Genomic DNA, 23,969 nt, shown 5'->3' on the forward strand with positions numbered 1-23,969 from the left:
TAATTCTCTATTCATAGAATCACTTATAACACTCATTCAAATGATCGAAAAAGATGTACACCCCTATGACTCACTTCAGGCATTTGTATGTAATTATTTTTACAAGTGAGCACAAGTGGAGTAGGGCAAGAAAAGAAGCAGGTAGAAATGGTACAGTGCTTAAGCCACACAGCAGGGTTTGATGTGGCTCACCAAAGCTGGGCGAAAAGAAACAAGCAACAAAGACTGAAAAGCAAAGGCAGCAGGAACCAACCCCTGCAAGTGCAGGTGAGCCCAGCTCTCCACCACGCTATTTGGATGACACTGCTTCCAGCCTCTGCACACAGCACACAGCAGTATGCCAATCACTCGCAGAAGGCCGCCAGTCTCCACAGAAGAGGCCTTGCCACTGGCTTGCTTCACTCAAAATTAGAACCAGCTAGTCTTCTCTCCTGTGCCTATTTCTTCTACCCAAAAAGTCAAATTTACCAAAACAAAAAAAACTTTGCCACTCTATGACTGCTAATCAGCTCATAGAATAACAAGCAGTAGGAAATACTGTGATGCTGAAGAGCTTAACGTGGAACGGCACAGAAAAGTGGAAAGTGCCGAAACACGAACTCAGTGAGCCACGTGGCCCTGAAAGCAGTAGGCCCGCACAGAGTCAAAGGATGAAAAGAAAAAAAAACACAGAAAACGATTTCTGTTTATTACACATCACTGCTGCCCATCTTTCACATTTCTAGTTAAGATGCTTTCTGGATTGAACATTCTGAAATTTAAGCCTTTCAACCAATGATTTGTTAATAAGAATATCGACCTTTAGCTATATAGCATCTTTCTTTTAAAGGGCTTAAAGTGTCCCACGTATGATCACAATTACTTTATTAATACTCTTAGGAAAAAGTGTTGGGGTAATCATCCTTTATTCTTTGCACCTGTTGGGAAAATGGTGTACTAATAACAGAGCAGTTGACATTTATCAAGCGCTTACTGCATGCCAGGCACTGTTGTAAGTACTTTACATTTAATCCTCACAAAAATCGTATGGGATTGAGACTATCATTATCCCCATTAAAGATGAGAACACTGAAGCACATAAATATTATGTGACTTTCAAAGTCACCAAGCAGGTAAGTGACTGAGGCAGATTCAGACATGGGCTGCTGGACTGCATGACCTGGGCTCGGAACCACACACCAGAAGAGCTCAATAGACAGGTCTCCTCACTGGACCTCCCTCATCAGTGGCTGCTGAGAACCCGGCAGCTGGATCTTCAGCTCCATTTCTCCTAGCTCTACATGTCCTTTACGTGAGTCTACGTCCCATGAGTTTAGTCACAAACGCAAGCCCTTCACTTAGACAAAATTCACGAAAATCCATGCGTGTCTATACCGTGTTTCCCCGAAAATAACACCTAATCAGACAATCAGCTCTAATGCGTCTTTTAGAGCAAAAATTAATATAAGACCCAGTGTTATTCTACTATAATATAAGACCGGGTCTTATCTAACATAATATAATATAATATAAGATCAGGTCTTATATTAATTTTTGCTCCAAAAGATGCATTAGAGCTGATTGTCCGGCTAGGTCTTATCTTCGGGGAAACATGGTAGCTCTAAAGATAGATTTAAGTGACTTTATAAATGTCTAAATTAAAACACATTTTCAACATATTCTGCCATTATCTAAAACTGCTTTTAAAACTTTCTAGATCATGCTTAACAGAAAACCATACACTTCACACCATGACCCAGACACACACACACACACACACACATACACACACAGATAAGTGACAGAAACATTTCACAAAACCACACTTATTCATATTACGTGTTATCCTCTTAATATTTTCTCTTCTATTCCATTTTAAAATGCTGGTTGCAACCTAGTAAATTGACTTCACGATTCAGTAATAGGTTAGGATTCACAGTTTAAAAACAAAAAAAACTTTCATCAAAATTTATATTAGCCCTCATTATCCCAACTGAGTAAAATATGAGCAAACAAAAAAGGAAATCAATGAAGGAGGAACTTTGGCATTGAACACACCACCTCAACAATCAAACTCTTTATTTTTCTGTAGCACTATCAGGCTCTATTCCTACATACGCAATTTCTGTTCCTGCCGTTAAAAAAAAACTACCATCATACGAGAAGCGCTGCCACATTTCTTATCATAAAATGTATCATTTACCCAGAACTAGTATTGAGTTTCAATGCAGCTTTAAAAGCAAAGCAAAAATAAAACAAGAAAATAAATGCTTTAGCTGCAATAGAAAATGTTATCTAAACAATTTTCAAGTCTTACTGGACTGACATAATACAAAAACAATCAAGTTAATGGTTTGGGGTCGGCTCTGTGGGTAAGCTACTCAAGTTCAATTCAAAGTTTCAATCCCGACATGAACACACTGAGTGGTAAAAATACTAATGGGGAAGTAGGCAAGAAGAAGCCAAAGAGGTGGTCTGAAAGAAAAAAGCCCACTCATACACCATTCACCCCACAGCAGGATTTGGAACCCACCTCTCGGCCTCCAGGCACCATTGCATGGATACAACAGCAAGTTCACTTCTGACTTCAAATGCCAATAAAAATCACTGAGATAATTTGCAGCTGATTGAACAGTTTCAATACTATTAACAAAGTGATATTTTTCAATCAGGGCCTTTTGTATTGTTCAATGCAATCAGGCTTAGATTATGCTTCCAGGAAATCCCTTTTTGGCACACCCTCGCATTCCCCACTGTGGCAATTTGGAAACTTTTCTTCCCCTCCTGTCTCAGAGAATAATTGTCCCTTCTCCTTTCCAACTACCCTACAAACTGGGCTTAATCCCATCCCCTGCTGCCTTCCCCAGGATCCCGCTCAAGAAAAGATCCCTTCTCTCTCTCGCCTTGAAAAGAGGCAAGACTCCTTCCACCTACCCACAAATAGATTCATTCGCCTCTCTCAGACTCTAAGGAAAACATTTCTTCCCTCGACCTGGCTGCTACCACGACTTTTTCTTTTAAATACCACCTACTCTCCCTTTAAAACCCTACAGACTGCCTTCTGTTCCCTCGCTCAGATCATTTTCCTGGATTCAAAAAAGTTCAACACATGGATGCCAGGCACTGTACTAGGCCCCAGGGATACAAAGGAAAGATCCCAACCTCAAGCAGGTCGATTAGGGGGTCCGGTCCCCAGAGACCTTGTCATCATTCCACCCAAAGGACTCTCCTCAACCCTCCACAGCAGCACACACCCATGACGGTCTTCTTAAACCTCACTCTGCTGTTGGCCCTCTGCAGCTTGTAGGGAGTGAAGATGGGAAAGGAGCCAGCAAAGTGAATAAGAATGGTTAGAGAGATGAGAGGAGCACCTACAGGGTGTGATCTAGAGAAAAGCCACAGTTCATTTTCAGATGGGAAATGAAATGAGAAGCAACGCCGAGCACGCGTGCACGCGCACGCATACACACGCGCACACACAAACAATACACCTGCTTTTCAGCCTAGATGGGACCACCGGCGTCCTAGTTCAGTACTATGGACCTCTCCCCTCCCTGTCTTCAGGAGCTGTCTTCTCCGGTCTATTCTTCATGATGTTGTATGCAGTCCTATCACTTATTTCAAAATCTTCAGTGGTCTCTGCTACTTCCCAAAGTACAAACTCCTTAACCTACCAAGGCCCGTCACTGGATGACCCAGATCTCCTCCTCCCTGCGCTCCAGCCAAACAAACATCACTGGCTCTCCTCAGAAACACTTTGCAATGCTTCCAGCTTTCCCTCCACTGTGTCGAGGGTCAGGGTCTTGCCTCATGCCTGAAATACATGTTTGTCATATCACGTCTGTCACATCCCTGAATGGGACTAGGTATCATTCATCCTGTACTACTTCTGCTCACCTGCCTTCAATGCTCCCCGACACCACGCCACACAGTACTTTGAAATGAACTCAACTGATGAAACACTTGCACATGTTGACTTGAATAGCAGGGACTGATATTCCAAAACCTATGCCAGTCCCTGGTCTGTTTTTATCTGTATCTTGTATTGTTGTGGTGTCTAGTTCAACTTTTTTTTTTAAAAAAAAGATGACTTTTAGTGGTTAAAAATCAGAAAATGTAATTTTCCAAAACTTTGTATGAGCAATTCAGTTCATATTTGTTCTCCAGTTCGTTACTTTATTGATTTCCTAGAGGAAGAAGTAGGGATTCCTGGCACAGATATGAGAAATAAGGCAAAGTTCACAGACTTGAGAAATCAACCCCTCTGTGGACCACTCCAAGGACAGCAACTTAGGATGCTAGGCTCTGGTGCTAGATCCACAACATCCAGAAATCCATCCCATTTGTTCCCCTCTAATGGATTTCCTCTTCATTTTCTACTAAACCTGAGATCAATAAAAAAGCCATCATTATACAACTCTCATGCAGAAGTCATTATGCTGAGGTTAGAGAGATAAAGGAAGGCTGATTCCCGCCTTGATAAGCTCACAGTATACCAGGGGAGATGGGCAATTACTACATAATTATTATATAAGGCACACTGAGGTAAGTGCTCACATAGAAGCACCTGCCAAGTCTAACAAGTGAGAGGTGAGATAAACTCCCAACAGGGGAATGCGCACGGCGTGGAAAAGGCTAGGGTTGCACAAGATGGTGGAGGATGGGCATGAAAGAGACGAGGGAACTGCAGGTGAAGGGGAGAGGAAAACCAAAGACTCCAAGTCGAGACAGTTCTACGTACACCAGAGGAGCGTAGCATGGTCCTGTGTGGTTGGAGTATAGGGGATAAGCCATGGGAAATCACTGAGAATTTTTATGTACGGAGTGGGACACAGAGTGACATGATCATTCTTAAGTAATAACAATTTTTTAAAAACTGGCAGTATTGTGTAGGGTAAGTTGGAAGGGAAGGAAACTGAAAGAAGGGAGGCCAGCTAGGAAGCGTGGCTTAAATTAGAAAGGACAAGTAGAAATGGGAAGGAACATTTGAGTGTTACTAGTAAGTAGAACCTATAGAATTTAGAATTGCTGTGGTTATGGGAGGCAAGGCAGGGAAAGAATAAGCAACTTGAATTCAAGTTCTCAAATCTGAGCAACTAAGGATCATCCAAACTGAGGGACGTGTAGGTAGAAGAGTGGGGCTGATGAGCTGAAGAGAGGGTAGGGACACAATGACCTCGTGATCCTCATGGACTTCCAGAGGAAGGTGTTTGAGAGTTAGGCTTGTTAGATTCATTCAAGGCCAATGTCAGGGCTAGATTTAGAAATCACCCATACAGCAGTGGCAGCGTAAGCTATAGGACTAAATGAAACCATCAAGGCAAAGCGAGTAACATGAGAAGAGGGCTGAGAGTGGACCACTAATGAGATGTTTATAAGGAAAAAACAAGAGGCAGTGGGGACTGGGAAGGAATAGTCAAGATGGTAGAGAAACATAGAAATCAAGACTTGCAAGAGCATGGTCAAAAATGCTGAATGCCAGGGAGAGAGCAAACAGAATGAAGATTGAAGTGAGGCACTAGATTTGGCCAGTAAGAGGTTCCAAGTTCTAAGAAGTTACCTGCAATAAAGCTGTATGAGGTCTGACAATTAAGTTTGCGAACACACCCTAGAAAAAGTACTACACATCTCATCGCTGAGTATCACTACAGTCACCTTGGAAGTACTCCCCTGGGGAAGCTATGCACTGACGCCAGCACCTAGTCCACCCTTCAAAGCAATTTTGGAACTCTTTTTCTGGACTGGCCATCTGAGCTGTCATCACATTACCCTTGATGTCCTGAATGTCATCAAAATGTCTTCCTTTCAATATTTCCTTTATTTTCGGGTAAAGAAAGAAGTCATTGGGGGCCAGATCAGGTGAGTAGGGAGGGTGTTCCGATACAGTTATTTGTTTACTGGCTAAAAACTCTCTCACAGACAGTGCCGTGTGAGCTGGGGCATTGTCGTGATGCAAGAGCTCCTTCGGGACCGTTTTCGCACACACCTTTCTCATGCCAAGATTTTCAGTTAAGATTTTTCTGTTTCTCTATCGATGTTTACTTGGTCTGCCATGCTTCTCACAGTCAGCCAACGATTTTGACGCACAATTCGATTAATTTTTGCAATGTTTTCGTCAGTTCTGCTCGTTACTGGCCACCCTGATCTCTCTTCATCAGTGACGCATTCTCTCCCCTCAGAAAAACGTTTACTCCCTTTTGTACACTGCCATTTTCTTCATGGCATTATCCCCATGAACTTGGACTAACATGTCCCTGATTTCACTTCCACTCTTGCCAAGTTTAACAAGAAATTTAATGTCTATTCATCGATCTAAGTAAAGCTCAGCTATTCTCGTGACGGCACACAAAAACACGCAACAACAATGAACGTCACTTAGCAAGATACCGCCACACGTCAACACAAACACAGCTGTGAGACACTGATATACCACTGATACACCTTACCAAGCTGTTTGTACAGTGCTGCCAATGTAAGCGCATGGTGGCAAGTTCGCGAACTTCATTGTCAGATCTCGTATACTGGAATGGGTTGGAGGAATGAATGAACTGGAGATGAGGACAGGCTAGAATATTCTTTCCAGAAGTTTGGATTGAAGTGAGAGATGGGACAGTAGTTTAGGGGAAAGCTGGTTGAATACTTGACTTATTTTTTGAGGGGAGTAAACCCTAAACGGGGCAGAAGATGCCAGAGAAAGGGGTTGGGTGATCTAGCAAGGTCTTGTAGGAGATGAACTGGAGCCAGATATGTAAAACCCAAGACAAAACATTTTCCCTAAGTGAATTTTCATGGATTAGACTTACATTCTCACTTTCATAATAATTTCAAAGACGTGCTCCCATAAAACTATTTTTCTCCTAATACAGAAGTATCTCTTAAATCACATATTTCATCAGAAACTGAGAAAAGGCTGAAAATGTATTCAACTCTGTGATTTCACTGCATTTGTTTTAAGCATCACATTTGAATCTATAATCAGCACATGACTCATGACGAGTACTTCATATCCTTCCAGACCTCCGCAGCCTTTGTGTCATTGTCCTTTTTATCAACCATGAATTTCCTTTGACTGAAACAACTGCTGATGAAATTTGGGAAGAGAGAAGCCTTGTCTCCTAGAAAACAATCTGAGGCATTTATTGCAAATAAATACATTCATTAATTAAAAGACAGCCATAAGGAAGAAGAGCTACATTACAAAGCGGCTCTTCTAGTTAATGACCTCTTTCATCACCTTCAGTCTAGCCAACAGTGTATTTACCCTATACTTAAAATACAGACGTGTGTGTGTGTGTGTGTGTGTGTAATGTATATATATAATGTGTATTATATATATATGTGTGTGTAATATATATATAATGTGTGTATTATATGTATATAATATGTGTGTAATATATATAATGTGTTTTATATATATATAATATATGTGTGTGTGTGTGTGTGTGTGTGTATTTTTAAAAGACTTACAGTGTATTTCCTTTTTTACCCCTCAGTAGGTGTTTGCCTCCAACTTTCTTTAGAGTCAAGCAGAGGAAGAGAGGGGTAAGAAGATGCGGGGAAGGCATGACAGAAAAAAAGAAGGCAAGACCAAGACAGGATACATAGATTGTTTTAAGAACAAGATGCACGGAACGCTTATTTCAATCATGTGGTAAAATAGAGTTAGATTACTCCAATAGTTTGGTGAACAGGAAGGAAAAGTTCTAGGTATACACATCCCAAATCTTATTATGAACCAAATGATAGATTTAAGTAATTAAATGCACACATAAGTCTGTCCTGCCAAATATATACTAAATGCTAAATGACATTCAAAATGTCATCCTTCAAAAAAAAAAAGAATCCTGCCTTATTCAGCAACTGCCTGCAGTACCTGGACAAAGTACCTGATTGTAGAAGTGCGTTTAGGCCCAGAGGACTTCTTCCCACTTATAACTGGTGCCAAAACAGCCTGACACGCATCATGCATTAGCTCCCAAGCTAAGAGCAATCACTTCTGGGATGTGACGTCACGGTGTTGCACTAAGGCCCCCACAGCCCACCTCAGTACCTTATGCCTTTTACAGAGTGCTGGCCAGGACTTCTATAGGGCGCATGCTCAGCAGTGTGAGAACACAAGCTGCTCCGGGTCAAGCTCCCAGGCTCGCTCGGGGCTCTAAACTGCCTCGAGGGTTGCCCTGCAGTCACCTGGGGCAAGCCATCCTACACAGACTGGCAGAGGACAGGCCTGGTCCCTCTGGGAGTGGTCCAATAATCTCTAATAAACACCCTCACATACACACCACATGGGGAAGTGCAGCACAGAGAGTGTATGAAAGAGGAGACACTCGAGAACGTTCCAATGCTGAGGAGAACCCTGGAATTTACCAGACTGTGAGCCAGAGGAAAGGCGTATCGCGTGAGGATCTCAAACATATCTCTTCTGCTGTGGCCTTCTTGTTTCAGTGCGAACCTCAGGTTTCTCATGTCCTAGGGAGCAGAGGAGCAATGTGACAGTTCAGTCTTCAAATAAGGTCATATTCGTTAGCAAAACCCTTCTAGTCAATGAAGGGAGTAAAAGATTCACTTACCTGAAAGGGTCATTAACCTAAATTACTAAAAAAAAAAAAACACTTTGTTTGGTATGATGCTTGGAAATATCCAGTTTGAGAACCCCTGAAAATATCCCATCAGAGTCACGAATGCAAAAAAAAAAAAGCAACAAGTGCTAAAGAGAACACAGAGCTGAAATGCATTTTGCAAAACAAGTCAAACCTTGCCTTGTACATCATTCTACCAGGCCTATCTACTTTAACTGGTTTCTGGGGGTATTTTTAACTATGAAACTGTATTTTACTCATGGAACTTTTCGAATGTGTATCTGTTATCAAACAGAATCTCAAAATGGTCAAACATGTCATTAAAATACAGAAGCCGTCTCCTCTCCTCATGCTTTTAAAGTCCTATTCTTAAAAATTAGGAAATCATTGGCAAGTTAATCTCTCATACAAGGAATTCAATACATTTTTACTATACAATTGTACTTTCACAGGGTTCTATATAAACCACATTCAAGTACCCATATTAGGAATAACTATGCTTCCAGGAACTAAAAATTAATGCTCAAAACCAGATTTTAAGAGTAGCTTTTAATCCATGTCTCTTTAACAAGCACGGAACCCTTCTTTTAAACCAAATCCAAACAAAATAAGCTCCCTTAAATATCAATTTGTATTTCACATCAAAGTAACATTCTATCTTATTTTGAAAGCTGGAGTTTTCAGGTTGTTGCTTAAATCAATCATGGCGCTAAGAAAGTTATATTGTGCACTGCACTTTCAATCAGAAAAGGGAGCCCTGTGCTCGACCTTGGGGATACAGAAACTCAGGAGTATGACAGATCCGGTCCCTGCCCTCTTGGATGTCACCAGATTTTTCAAAGTGCTTTTTCATTTGTTACCTCCAGAGGACTCTTCAAGCTTTCTAAGTCTCCGATGTGAAGGACCAGCAAAGGCCTTGCCATGCATAAGACATCCCCAAATGCAAATGGCAGACCAAGAGGTCTCAGAGTCTGGTTCTTTATACTTTCAATAAGATGATATGCTTTTAAAAGGTTTGCCGTGAGCCACACGTACAGCACTAGATCAACAAGGAGTCTCAGGGCTCAAAGAGCTGTGAGGAGCTTTCTTCTTAACGGCCTTGGGTCAGATGAGAACTCTCTACCATCATTCTCTTAACCACTTAGCCGTCAGACCGCTTTTAAATAAATACTATTCTGACCTATCAGTGATTCCAGCAACTACTTTCAATGTGCCAAAGTAGAAGTGATTCCAGAAACTTCGTTTTGCCATCTGATGTAGATATAATGAAAGGACAGAAAGAACTACCGTGTTTCCCCTAAAATAAGACCTAGCCAGACAATCAGCTCTAATGCGTCTTTTGGAGCAAAAATTAATGTAAGACCCGGTCTTATTTTACTCTAATATAAGACTGGGTCTTTATAATATTATATAGTATGATATGATATAATGTAAATATAATATAATACCGAGTCATATTAATTTTTGCTCCAAAAGACGCATAAGAGCTGACTGCCCGTCCAGGTCTTATTTTCAGGGAAACAGGGTATCACCTTATCTTGCCAATAAGAAAACTGAAGTGGAAAAGGCAAATGACTCACAGGCAGCAGATGATCACATCTGTCACAGAAATACGAGCATATACTAACTGGTAAGTTCTACCTGGTCTCCTCAGAACTGCCTCGTCAGGGAAGGACCCCTGAGAAAGAGCCTTATGGCATCAGAGTCTCCCAGTCAGACCCTCGGCCAGTTTAACAACTGGGTCACATGCGGATGTGCCAAGCCTCACTGTAATAAATGAGTTGAAGGAAACACACCCCAGTTGTAACAACACGGAAGGGCTGACTGATTGAGGTATCATTTCTAGAACGCACTTCTAAAGAAACAACACCATCACTGCTGACTTTAAAATACCACAGTCTTTAAACTGAGCAAATGGGGGCAAGGCGTGCAAGAAGAGAGAAGGCTTTCTGGGGATATGGTTTGGCTTTGCTTTTTGATTTTTAGGCTCCAAGCTGTGAGCAGTGGCTGGCCTGGGACCTGGGGCGGGGGTTCAGAATTCACCTATTGCTTTTGCGGCTGGACAACATCCACTGGAATGTATATCCACCATGTGAAATTGCTACAGGCAAACAGAAATCCCCATGTTCAGAGCTGGTAGAACCAAATGTGTAGGGCTTACGACTACTTGCTTCAGTAGAAAACACAGTTGTGTTATGGTTACTGACTGCAGATGACAGCTGACCTGTGAAGGCAGGAGAGAGAGACTTTATCCCACTGCAGCAGATCCCCTTTTATCAACTTCAGATCTGTTACTGAGAAATCAGAATTTGACTCTCGTGACATTGGTGTTTCCGGGGAGATAAATGAGTTAAAAGGTTGTGCTACAACACTGTTCTCAGCCATCATCTTTGAGTTCAATGCTAATTCCAAGAAATACATGTGTGTGTGTGTGTGTGTATGTGTGTATATATATATATATATAAAACATCTCAGAATTATGCCTGGTGAGGTGTTCCTAAGCCCTTTGTTCCTATAATAAACAGTCAAAAGGTAAGAGTGTGTTTCTCTTATTTTTTCAGAAATTACTATTTAAACACAAGTTTTTCCTATTGATAAGAAAACAGATAGAATTTGTTAAAAAAACTCTATTAGCATGAAAGTCACTTCAAAATCATCAAAATCGCAACCCCATTTTCCCTTGAGTACTGTGACTTAACACTCTAGTCCCATGGATCCTTTTACGCAAAATGCAAAAATCTTCCTTAAAAGTAATTCCCCATATTTCTAGGCCCCAAAGGGTAGACAGCAGCTGGGGTCATAGATAGCTTGGATTAAACCAAAACCAAAAAAGAAGGTGGGGAGTCATGGAGAATTTCAGTTTAAGTGTAATAATGACATAATCCTTTGGTTTCTGATAGAGTGTACTAGCCTTCATCTTTTATAAACCAGAGACAAGAAAATCATATCATATTCATAATCCAAACAAAAGTGTAGGAGATTGGTTTTAAGAAATCACAGTGCATGAGACTAGGACAAGGAGACTTGGGTTTTCATTCTAGCTCTTCCACTGGCTCCTTGGGCAACCCCAGGCAAGTAATCCTGTTTAGCGAAGACCTCATTTCCTCCTCCATAGACTAAAGGACTACGACCGGCCAGGAGTCACCAAACTTCAACCCTGGTCAGTGCTTGTTATGGTCTTCAAGCTCAAAATGTTTTTTTTTAAGTATTTTGAAAGGGTTAAAACAAAATAAAACACAAAGGAGCACATATGACAGAGATGCCATTGGCCCACAAAGCCTAAAATATTTACTATCTGGCCCTTTACAGCAACAGTTTGGGGCATCCTGCACTAGATTGATGGTTCAGTCACTGGAGACACTTGAAAGAGTCCCAGCCTTCTGGAACCCAACATTCAGAGATCATCTTACAGCAGGATTTGGGGCAGAACCTAAATATCTACATTTTTAAAGAGGTTTTACAGGTTATCCTGATGCATATCTAGGTGTAAAATCCACTGGACAGATGACATCTAAACCCCTGTAGCTCTTTCTAGGGTTGAGCATTCTTCTACAGTTGGTAGTCTTCTGATACTCAATCCCTAGAAAACAAGTTTTCTTCCCAGAAGGTTTATTCTGTTGTTTGCAAAATGATTATCTCACTGTATTCGGATCCCAACTTTGACATTTGTTGGGTAATCTTAGCTAAGTTACCTAACTCTTCTTATCTTCAGGCTCCCCATCTATAAAATGGCGATGCCACTATTCACCTCAGAGAATTGCCCTGAGGACTGAATGCAAACCATGTAGCATGTGTTTGGACTGACATAGATGCTCAATAAACCCACATTTAACTTTTATCTATCATTCAACATGAATGTGCCCTTTTTCGCGCAAGAAAGTACTGAATCTCTTACTTTACAAGTAATATCTAGACCATAGGAATTTTCTCCTCTACTTGTCGCGCCTCCCATTTTTTCAATTCTTGAGATCACACCCAGAGGAACATCAAGTATTAGAGCAGAATCCTGTAATGGACAAAAACACAAAAGTCACTATTTCTGTCAGTATAATTAAAACATCAAAAGCAAATTAAAACAATCATATGCTTTCAGGGCGTTTTTACCTTGGCCCTTTTACCACTTCTTATGAACAAAAATATGATACAGATCACACATGAAAGAGCAAGCATTAAAATAATCAGGTATGCAACCAAAACGCATCCCCAAACACGTGCCATTCTGCCTTGCCTAAGCAGTGAAGACTAAACTCCTAGGTACACAATTCAAGGGACCCGTTATGTCACTTCCAGCCTGTCTCTGCAGGCTTCTATCCCACGACATCTGTGCTCCAACTAAGTGAATGCCTTCACCATTCTGCAAATATTTCATGTATGATCAGGCCTATGTGCTTTGTGCATGGTGTTCCCTTTGCCCAGGATATCTATCTTGCCCAACTACCAAAATACTTCCCATGGCTTAAATCTTGGCTCAGCAAGCATCACCTCTAACGAAGCCTTGCTTTTCAATTAGATCAGACAGAACTGACCACTTTCTCCACTGAAGTTCTACAACACTTGATTCAGATGGCTGTTACACCGTTTGCTTCACTCTGTCTTGTTACCACAAATTTCCATGTCTGTATTCCCACACGACAAACCATGCATCTGGAAGGTTTGTCTATCTTAAGCATGAGTGCATTTCCCAAAGCGGAAGGGCCTGAATGCATAGGAATACTTCTCCATCGTTTCTTATCCAATGTTGGCTGCAAGGGGTCCATAAGGCTGCTGGCATGACGGAATCATGTTAGTGAAGTCATACCACAATCCTCGCAACAAGTTAACAGCAGCTTCCATGTACAGAATTCCTCGTCTGTGCCAGGTACTGCAACAAGGGGCTTGGCGTGCATCGTCTCATTTTATCCTCACAACCATTCTGAACGGAGGTGAAGTATTCCCATTTCTGGATGTGACAAGCAAGGCTTTAAAAGCTTCAGTAACTTGCTTAGTAAATATGGGGAAGAGATTCAAGATGAGGTCTGGGAATACACATCAAAAGGGCCATAAAAATGGTCCTACCCTTTGACTCCATAACTGCACTCCTAAGAACTTACATTACAGCTAGTGTGCAACCAGAGGAAATGCTATATGCGTGAAGCTGTTCAGTGGAGCCAGAGGTGGACATCGGGATGTAGAAATTTACATTTAGTCAACTTGATGGAATTAGCATGCAGCTACTCAAATAATTATGGTACATGGAAAAAAAGCAACATACAAAATACACTGTGACTAAAATAAGGTAAAATACATATTCACATGGACAGATAGGAGGGGCTACACTATTTTTTAAATCCAATATCTTCTTTAATGCTGTGTTAGGTGACTTCGATAATAAAAAAAAAATTTAAAGGTGCTTATTAAATTGTTGTTCTTTAAAAGATGTCCTTTGGGGGGGGCTACAAATAAAGTTAGGTTTGTTTCCTTTGACTTTAAATCCTTGCCCTTCAAACGCAATACTAAAAAAATTAAGCATTTCTTCATAAAATATAAATATAGCTCACAGGCAGTCTAGAAATTCAAAACGTGTAAGATTGTGGTGCATCCATGCCATGGACTACAACTCAGCTGCAAAGATGAAAGAACTATGGATACGTACAACAACCTGGAAGAATCTTAAGGGCATCATGCCAAGTGGATAAAGCCAATCTAAAAAGGTCATGTGATGCATGCTTCCATTTCTAACATTCTTGAAATGACGAAATTGTAGAGATGGAAAATAGAGACACGGTTGCCAGGGGTTGAGGGGAAGGAGGGCGTGGCTATAAAGGGACAGGATGAGGAAGTTGGTTTGTGGTGACAGTCGCATATCTTGACTGTTGGTAGTAGCTACATGAATTTATAGATGGGAGTAAATCTCACAGAATTGTATGTAAAAACGTAAGAAAAATGAGTGCATGAAAAGCTGATGAAATTCAAGTACAGAGTTAACTACATTGTGCCAATCAACTTCCTGGTTTGGGTAAAGCAGTATAGTTATTGCAGAAGCTGGGTGATATGTACAGGACTGCTACTATTTTTCCAAGTTCTTGAGAGTTCATAATTATGTCAAAAGAAAAAGTTAAAAAAGTGTAAGAGGATAGTTGTCATGGTGTAGAGAAAAGAACGCAAGTGCTTAAGTTGGACAAAAATGGTTCAGATCTGAGTTTTGGCATTTATTAGCTGGATGACTTCAGCAAGTTACTGTATCTCTCAGCCACGTATACCTGGAAAGTAGGGATGATCAGAGATAATGGACTTAAAGCACCTGGCATGGTACCTGTCACTTGGTAGCTACAAAACAATGGAAGTTATTATTATTATTATAGCAAAGACTCTCTTGGAAAACATACTTGGAAAACATAACTGGGCTCTGTAACTGTAATGGGTCAGTATGCTCTGGCAGCAGCTATAGGTCTTTCTGTTTGTACCTAGAAGGAGGCAGTTGTTAGCTGTTGTCATGGGGTGAAACACCTCACTACATGACTGAAATCCAAATCCCTAGGGAAAAAGACACTATTCAGTAACTGTACATATACAGCTGCATATTACAACATATTTACTTCTCAATATAGTCTCATTATTAAAAACATACTATCAGGCAGTCTGTTATGATGCTTTGATTATACTGAGATGCATGAGTGTCTTTATAACTGCACTCCTAAATGTCAAACTTATACCTAAAAATACAGAGTAAACACTAAATAAAAGTCTGATACTCTGGTATTAACATGGAAGCAAGAATGAAAAAAAAAAAGGCAGAAGAAGAATTAAAGTGAGATGAGACCGTGCTGTTCTTGTCCCTGTATAGACAGGATTCTATAGCTCTGATTGCCCTGACCCAAAACAAAACTGAAAATGGGACACTGAGGAAAACCAGCCAGCTCCTGACCAAAAGCACCCACAGTCTAATGAGTCTACTTGCCACATTCTCCTTGAATGACAGGTCCAAGATCAGATAACCAAGCAGGCCCAACTGGGAGATCCAGGAATAGGAAAATTAGCTTAACTCTCTAGAAACCTGAGTCATCATTATCTAAATACCGTTAAATATTTAAGTATTCTCAGAGGTCCATTCTAACTCAAAATTCTGTGCCTGTGGACCTCTAAGTATCTAAAATATTAGAGCAGTAAATATAACAATCTAGAAAGGTACACTCATTCACTCTCTTTTGAGTGTACACTCACAGAAACTGTACTGGACACTAGGGACCATGGAGATTAAATAAAATACGGACACTGCCCTCACGGAGCTCAAGGCTCAGCCTACAAGACAAGACACATGTACCCAAACAGCCACAATGCTAGGGTGCAAGTGCCAAGAGCCAGAAAAAAAGGTCCAGACCAAGTGGACCAAGAGGTCAGAGGAGGGCAAGACAATTCCCTATTGATTGGGTCACATGAAGTTTCTGTGGTGAAGGTCACATTCAAGACGATCCTTAAAAAACAGAATACAGCAGCTGGAGAATAGCCTGCCATAAACAGGTAACGGTGACATCAGCTACACATGGGGAAAAGCATGGGAATTTTATTTTATTTTTTTTAAGTGTGCCGGGTTTAAGATAGGGTAGCAGGGGAATTCCCAGGGAGTACCCCAGGGCTTGGATCAGCGTGACTGTGTCCCATGGAATGTGTTTGGAGAAGAGGAAGTCAATGACAGATTGATGGCTTACGAAGCTTCATCTAGGAGCACTGAGCATTCTCCACTCATTCCTTGGAATCCTGGAAGCTAATGTTTTTGTGCAAGTGAGAGGCTACAAGGATCTGAAAGTGGAGAGTGACCGAGGTGGAAGGCAACAGAAGATGAGCTACTGGGAAAGAATCAAAGATAACTCAGATTAGACTCGAGTGTCTGGGACAACAGTATCCCACCAAGAGATGTGAAGAACATAGGAGGGGGTTTTGGAGAAAGATTAACATTTGTCCATTTTAGACACACTAGGTGTGAGGTTATGATAAATGACTCAAGTATAGGGCCAGGAGGCAGCTGGAAATACAGAACTGGAAGAGATCCCAACGGCCCCTCAAACTCATAATGTCCAGAATTAAACATGTGCTGTGTCTCTCTCTGAATTCCATCTTCCTATCTCCGTGGCTGGCACTCCATCCATGCAGTGACCGCCCCTGCTCCATTATCCTTAAGCCAACCTCCCATGTTTACCTCTTAAGTCGATCTCGAATCTGTCAACCTCTCCAACTCTACCAGCAACTTCTCTGGACCACTGAAATAGGCACAGCAGTCTCTTTGCTCCCCTTCCCATCTGCCCTCCACACAGCAGCTGGGGTGATCTTTTATAAAAGTAACTCTGATGCTATCATCCCTCTGCTTAAACCACTTCTGAAGCTTCTCACTGCTTCCCTCTAAACACCTAAATCCTTAGCAGGCCGTGACGTCTACATGACCTGGCCACCACCCACCTCTCCTGCTCATCTCTCGCCATTCCCCCTGGCCCCACCCAGCCACACTGCCATCTTTTCATGATCCTTTTGGTTTCAGAACCTCTCATGTGCTGTTCTCTCAGCTTATTCTCTCCAACTCAGCCCCTGCCCAGCATCTAGACAACTCCTATTCATTCTTCAGACCAGGGGTGAAGCCTCATTGTCACAGGACAATTGTGCAGGCTCCTCAAACTGTTGCATCCCTGTACTACTCCCATGCGACACTTATCACAGCTTACTATGAGGTGTGATCAAACAATGTGGTGAATGTTTCAATAAAAAATTTATTACAATAAAAGACACATTGCCATTAATCCCCCTCAAAATACTCCCCCTCGCTTTGAACACACTTATCCCATCGTTCTGGCCACTTTCTGAAGCAGTTCTGGAAGTCCTCTTTCGTGAGTGTCTTTACTTTATCCTCCATCATGACAACGCTCTGTGTCACACATCGCTTCTGGTATATGGCAATTTCTGTCAAATAAAAACATTACAGTGTGTCCTCATCTACCTTATTCACCGGATCTGTCACCATGTGACTTATGGCTCTTCCCCAAAGTCAAAATGACCATGAAAGGGAAACATTTTGAATCAATTCAGGACACCGAGGCAGCCACGACAGTGCAACTAAAAGCACTCATGAAAGAGGACTTCCAGAACTGCTTTAGAAAGTGTCAAGAAGGATGGGATGAGTGTGTTCGAAGCGAGGGGGAGTATTTTGAGGGAGATTAATGGCAATGTGTCTTTTACTGTAATAACATTTTTTAAACATTCCCTGTATTTTTTGATCACACCTCATATACTGGTGAGGTTATCTGATTAATGTCTGCCAGTCTCATCAGAAGTAGAGCTTCATGAGGGAAAGACTGCGTCGGCTGTGTGCACCACTATATCCTAATGCCTGGCACAGTGCTTGACACATGGCAGGCTCTCAAATAGTCAATAAATTAAAAATGAAAGATTGGAGCTGGAGCCATGGAACTGGAAAGCAACTGACAATGTAGAAAGATGAAGGTGAGGACAGAACTCTGGGGAAATATACACTAAGGATGTAGGAAGGAAAAAATGAACTGTAATAAAGGCAAAAGGCAGAAAGAAGTGAAAGAGTCAAGAATGCGTGGAGAAAAATACAAAGGAAGGAGTAATCAACAAATATCCACAGCTGCAGAGAAATTAAAAAGTTGAGGACTCAACCAAGGCCACTGGAATTGAGCAGAAGCCTAATTTCAATAGGGAATAGAAGCCAGACCACAAGAAGTGAAGGAGTTAATAGTCTGGAAGGGGAAACAGCATCTGCGGAGTAATTTTTTAAAAGAAATCTGGCAAAGAAGGGGAAGAAAGAGAATGGTAGTATCAGGTGGTAGCAGGGATACAAGAAGGTGCTTTAAAATAAAGACATTAGAGCAGGTCTGGTGGGGTGGGGACAGGGGAGGAGGCAATGAAAACCACAAATGTAAACCACAGAAGAATGGTGGGGTACTAAGGCTCCAGAGGCAATAAAAGGAGAAAAGCTCAAGTAGAGGGGTTTGCTTTGGATGAGAAGACGTCTGGTTCCTTCCTCTCAGGTGGGAGAGGATGAGGAAAGGATGAGTGAAAACAGACATCATCAGGTACCGAGGGGAATTTTATGGGAGCTCCATGAGGACGACTTGCAACTTTTCGAAGAGATTCGATCAGCTAATGAACATGGAGGATTTCTCACTGATGCGATGGGGGATGTAACGAGAAGTCAATTTGAGATTAGAAGAATTGCCAGAGCAGCGATGGGACCCTTTCCGAGGCCTGAAAGCCTGAACTTGTAGTGGAAATAATTAAATCCACTATGTGACTTTCAACTTTCAGCGGAACTCAGTAGCCCCCAGGGTTTCAAGTTTAGAAACTGACAAATTGGGAATGGTACAACAAGAAGGGGCAAGGGGGACCTAGAGTATTAATAGGAATTGTTTTAACCCCAAAACAGCATTCGTTTTGCAGCAGCAATATAAGGAGATGATTCAAGACTAAAGTTTAAAAGAATACCTATAGTATGGATTTTATATTCCCACTGATGTTCTTACCTAAGACACACTAGACTGTTTTATTATTCTAGTCTTTTTAAAATTATTTCACCTCCTTTAAAATGAAAAGACGTACCAAATCCACGAGACAGAAGAACCTAAAAAAAGAACAGTCTTGAAAAGTTTTCCGTGCATTTTCCTGAAAACTATAGGAATCCTCTTTGTTCATGCTTGTAATGATGTGGGCGCGGCTTCCCTCTGGGAAAGAATACAGGTCTGGCTTTGAAATGTCCACACTGGAAGGTTAACTTTGCCTCCCTTCAGGGTGGGGTCCAAGGCATATAGCTGCAATTGCAGCCAATTAAAGAAATTATGGGACCTAAGTGCTGCCACATTTATTAGATGCCCAGCTCTTAGGTGGCATGATGCATATGTAGCACCTGTCCAAAGCTCATTTCAGAACCACATACTTGAGAGAGTCTGATGGACATGCAGGCCATCCAGCCATCTCAATTTTCCAGCCCTAGCCTCTGCACTGGTAAACCATCCAAAAGCAAAGGAAAGAGACCCTGCTGATCCAGTTCCTCATAGAAATACCTTGACTGGATAAAAGTTAACATGCGTTCTGTCTTTACAGAGGCCCTTGAATGGTACTGAAGAATCTATGGGTGATAATCTACCTGAAGAACTGAATCACTATGTTCCTATCTTTTAGAGAAAAATCCTAACAACAAATTTCTCCTTGAATTTAATCCAGGAAGAATGTACTAATTCTGACTTACCACCAGAAAACGAAAACTGTGTACCCGATGCGTTTCCCATCTCATCAGCGGTCAATCCGAGAACCAAATTATACTGCCAAGTGTTGTCATCTGCTTATTCCGAAGGCTGAAAAGCCTCCACTCCTTTAGCGTCCTACACAGCTCCTATATTCCATTCGATTTTAAAAACGGGTGTATGGAATGACCAGGAATGAGAAATCCCAATTTTCAGATGGCGGTTACCTCGGGAGTGAAGGGGAGATGGGAGTTCCTCAGCTGGGTGGTGGACCCACAGATGCTTATGTTATCCTTTATAAACTTTCTTATCTTAAATATTTCAAAATAAGTTTTTAAAGTGTGTGTATGGGCGGGGGTTGGGGTTTGACTGGTGTCCTAGGTGGAGAAAATGGCTTGAAGGCAAGTCCAGAGGGGAGAAATCATAGGGCTTGTAGGAAAGCGAGTAGTGCACTTGAGCCAGAGCGTGGTGGGGTGAGGCTGAGCGATCTGTTGGAGCTGGAATACAGAGGGGAGAGGGAGGAGTGGGGGATGGGAGGAGACGAGGCTGTCTGTATGCACGTTACATGGAGAACAACATAGCAGATGTGTATTTCAGGAAGAGAAGTCGGGTTGCAGCATGTATGATGGATTAGGGGTGATGAGTCAGGGGTGGGTTGTAGAGGATGTAAATACCTAGCTAAGGAATCTGAAATGAGGGAGGAAAGGGGCCACAGAGTTTCTGAGCAGGGCAATGGTAAGAATGTAAGAATGCCTTATGGAGCTAGCGAGAATGGCCTGGGAGATAGCTGCTGATAAGACGTTGGACGAGAGTGGGGCGACAGGACTAGAGAGAACTGGGCGAATGTGAAGAAGCCTGCAAAGGAGAGAGAAGGGCAAGAGAGAGGTGACCCCAGTGTGACAGGAAGAAAAGTAGCACCATCAAGAGAAACAAGAACAGCCAGAAAAAGGAACTGACTGGGAAGGGAGAAAGAGCTGAAGAATTTGGGCTTGGCCTCTGGGATGCCAGGTGGAAAGTCAAGGGATCTCCAGCAAGCAGGAAGATATGAGAAACTGGGGTCAGAAGAAAGGTCAGCACTAGAAACCAGAGCCATGGGAGGACTAGGGAATGTGCTAGGATAGTGTCTGCTTTGCCTGTCAGCTGTGGTCAGGTGGGATGACAGTGTGGGAAAGGACGCGGGAAACTCAAGAAGCTTTGTTAACACTGGTGTTATCTGTAGAGAAGGGACTAAAGCCAGGGGATAGAGGAAGGCATGTGGCGAAGAATGAATAGAGAGAAGTGTGCTCAGGCCTCGGTGCTGGCGAACCTTCCACCAGGAGATAGGAGAACGAAGAGAGACCAATCAGACTCCTGTCGCTATACAATCTGTTCTCCCCGGGGGTCCCAGTGCCTCCTAATGGCCACGTTCCATGGCCCCTGTTCATTCTTTCTTTGTACCGAACTCTGCAACATTTCACACCATGCTCCCTTTCTTCTGATTTTTCTCTTCTAGTGACTTCCACCAAAGCCTTCTCTCAGGAGATTTTTCTACTGTGGCTTCTTTCTCTTCTCCAGTGACTCTTCTTTCTCTCCCCACCGCGGAAAAATGTCCATGCCCTCTCGGGGTCTCTCCTCAGCCCACATCTCTTTTTTGGTCACATATTCTTAGCGGGTAATCTCGTGCATGTACACAATTTTCCCAACAGTGATATGCTAATACGTTTGGAAGCTTCAGAGTCACGTCTCCGACTGCTTCTGGGTCATTTCCACCTGGTAGTCGGACAGCTGTAAGTCCACACATTCAGACTTATTTCCCCGGGGGCTTATCTCCAACACATTCCTTCTCCTGTAATGTCTAATTCGATGACTGGGAGCAGCTCCAACCATTCAAGCCCAAAAAATCACAGAAGTCATTCTCGGCTCGAGTCTTTCCTTCAACTCCCACCTCCAACGACCACCTGAGAGATTCAAACCCTCCTGAATCTCTCACGGCTGTTCCCTCCTTTCCATCCCACCATGACTATGTTAGGCCCTTACTGCTTACCTGGAAAGCTACAGTAACTCCTTGCCTCCAGTCTCCCCGTCCCTAATCCATCATACATGCTGCAACCTGACTTCTCTTCCCGCAATACACATCTGCTCTCCAGGTAACGTGCAAACAGCTTTGTCTCCTATTCCCTACTCCTGCCTCTCCCCTCTATATTCCAGTTCCAACAGATCACTTAGCCATTTCCGCAGTACATGGTATTTTTCCACATGGGATGTGGAAACTCTTTACCTGACAGGCTCCTCCCTCTCTTCCTCCTGTCCAGGAAATTGTTACCATTCTTGAAGACTCAGTTCAAATATCACCTCCTCTCTAAAGCATTCTCTGACTCATCACACGGTTATTCATCCTCTCCCTTGTAACCTCACAGCATGATGCAATCGCCGCCGGCTGGGCCACATTATACCCCAATTACTCACCTCCACATCATTCACCTAGCGTGGCGTTTAGATTCACCATGGGACTCGCCAAATGTTTTTGGAATAAAGAGATGAATGCACGAATGGTCAAAGGGTTAATCTGTCTTTCTCATCCTCTATAGATAGCGGCTGAACCCAGAGTGTTCCTGGAAGGGAGTCTGGAAGCACTGTTCCCCGTGGTAGTCGACCAGATTACCACTCCTTACATGCCTAAGTAGCCCCTACTGGACTCACGAGATCAACTTTCTTGCGAGCCAAATTTCTGAGCACCCTCAAGGTCAAAAGGTGGCTCTGGGTCTTCAAGGCACCACCATTTGGCAGGGTCCACGCTGAGGTCAAACCACAGTGACGAGGTCTGTTCTCTCCTGAGTTCCTCGTTAAATACACTTTTACTGAACACCTCCTGTCTACTGGACACTGCTAGCTAGGCACAGAGGACCAAAAGGACTCGCCATGAGTTACAACCACACACAAAGAGCACAGAAGTGAGATAGCATTCCTGGTTGAGCACCTCCATGTGCCAGGCTCTGTCCTAAGTGCTGAGGGGACACCAGTGAAAGGACAAACAAGCATCCCTGTCCTCAGACAGATAAGGAATAAGATGAAGCAGTAACATATATAAAATTGGAGGTAGTGGCAAGTGCTCAGAAGAAACAAATAAACATGGAAGGGGAAGAGGAAGTGCTGGGAGGGGTATTACAAGTTTAGATAGGGTGGCCAGGTCAGGTTTCATAACAAGTGTTAATGTAGACATGTGAAAAAAGGGCTGTGAGGACACAAAGAGGGAGTGATTACTTCAAGGGAAGCTGGAGAAGGCTTCAGAGAGGACATGATTTTGGAGGTGGAATATGAAGGATGAACAGTGGCTTCTGAAAGGGCATTCAGATACAGTGAGAACAGCACATGCGAGGTACAGAGGCACAGCAGGGCCTCGTATGTTGGCAAAAGGGTTTGTGTAGTTTGAGAAAAGTCTGGGAGACATGGAAAGACAAGTCAGAAGGATTTTTATGCCATATAAAGGAGAGTGGATTTTATTCAATGGGCAATCGAGAGCCACCAAGAGTTCTGGAACTGAGAAGTAAGCTGGTCAGCTTCGTTCTAAGGAGGACCACTCCAGAGGCAGCGTGCAGGGCAAGACCATGAAGGAGGGCCAGGTGGAAGAAGACCCCTGTGCCAATCTAAGGAAACGACCCCTGTGCTTGGAGAGTGGATTCTGAGTCGGACCGCACTTCCACTGCAGTGTTTACATACCTGAAACAAACAGGTGCCCACTTCAAAATGCCAGTGAGATGTTAGCTCTTTGTCAAACGCACACACAAAAGTCACATTTTGCAGCAGAATCCACAATCAATGTTCTTATTTGGGACTTTAAGTAAGTAAGAAACACTATCATGATGATGTTTTAGGCTTCTTCATAAACACTTAAATGGCTTTCCTTATATGGTTTCTGCCATTAGCTGCTTGCTTTCATACTTGGACTAAATGTTGTGGCAAATTGGTAAAATGTTTATGTAATACTTAGTGGAAGAAGAAAAAAGTTGATGGTCAGTGTCCAATGGGCATTTCATTCACCCATTCAGCACTAACACCCACCTTCTAGAGTGCCATATAAGAACAAAATAAAGCTTGCTAAGTGCTCTCCCAATTATAAAAGGAATACACGCTCCTTCCAAGTGGAAAGGAGGAAACAAAGCATGCCCAATTCGACTCTCCAAATATCCCAAGTACTAAAACTTTTGAT

The 23,969-nt window shown here is 42.5% G+C and overlaps 1 protein-coding gene across 7 annotated transcripts in view; it reads right to left on the reverse strand.

Annotated features, from left to right (window-relative positions):
• Window positions 1-23,969, reverse strand: part of MTM1 (myotubularin 1) — a 94,228-nt gene that overhangs the window by 40,214 nt on the left and 30,045 nt on the right. For all 7 annotated transcript variants that reach the window (XM_033111174.1, XM_033111166.1, XM_033111161.1 and 4 more), the window contains 2 exons: window positions 12,454-12,564; window positions 8,347-8,448 (listed from right to left, as the gene is read on the reverse strand). In XM_033111174.1, coding sequence (XP_032967065.1) covers window positions 8,347-8,448; window positions 12,454-12,564 — 213 coding nt within the window. The remainder of the gene's footprint in view (window positions 1-8,346; window positions 8,449-12,453; window positions 12,565-23,969) is intronic.

Source organism: Rhinolophus ferrumequinum, chromosome X (assembly GCF_004115265.2).
Source record: "Rhinolophus ferrumequinum isolate MPI-CBG mRhiFer1 chromosome X, mRhiFer1_v1.p, whole genome shotgun sequence".
Classification (NCBI taxonomy): Eukaryota; Metazoa; Chordata; class Mammalia; order Chiroptera; family Rhinolophidae; genus Rhinolophus; species Rhinolophus ferrumequinum.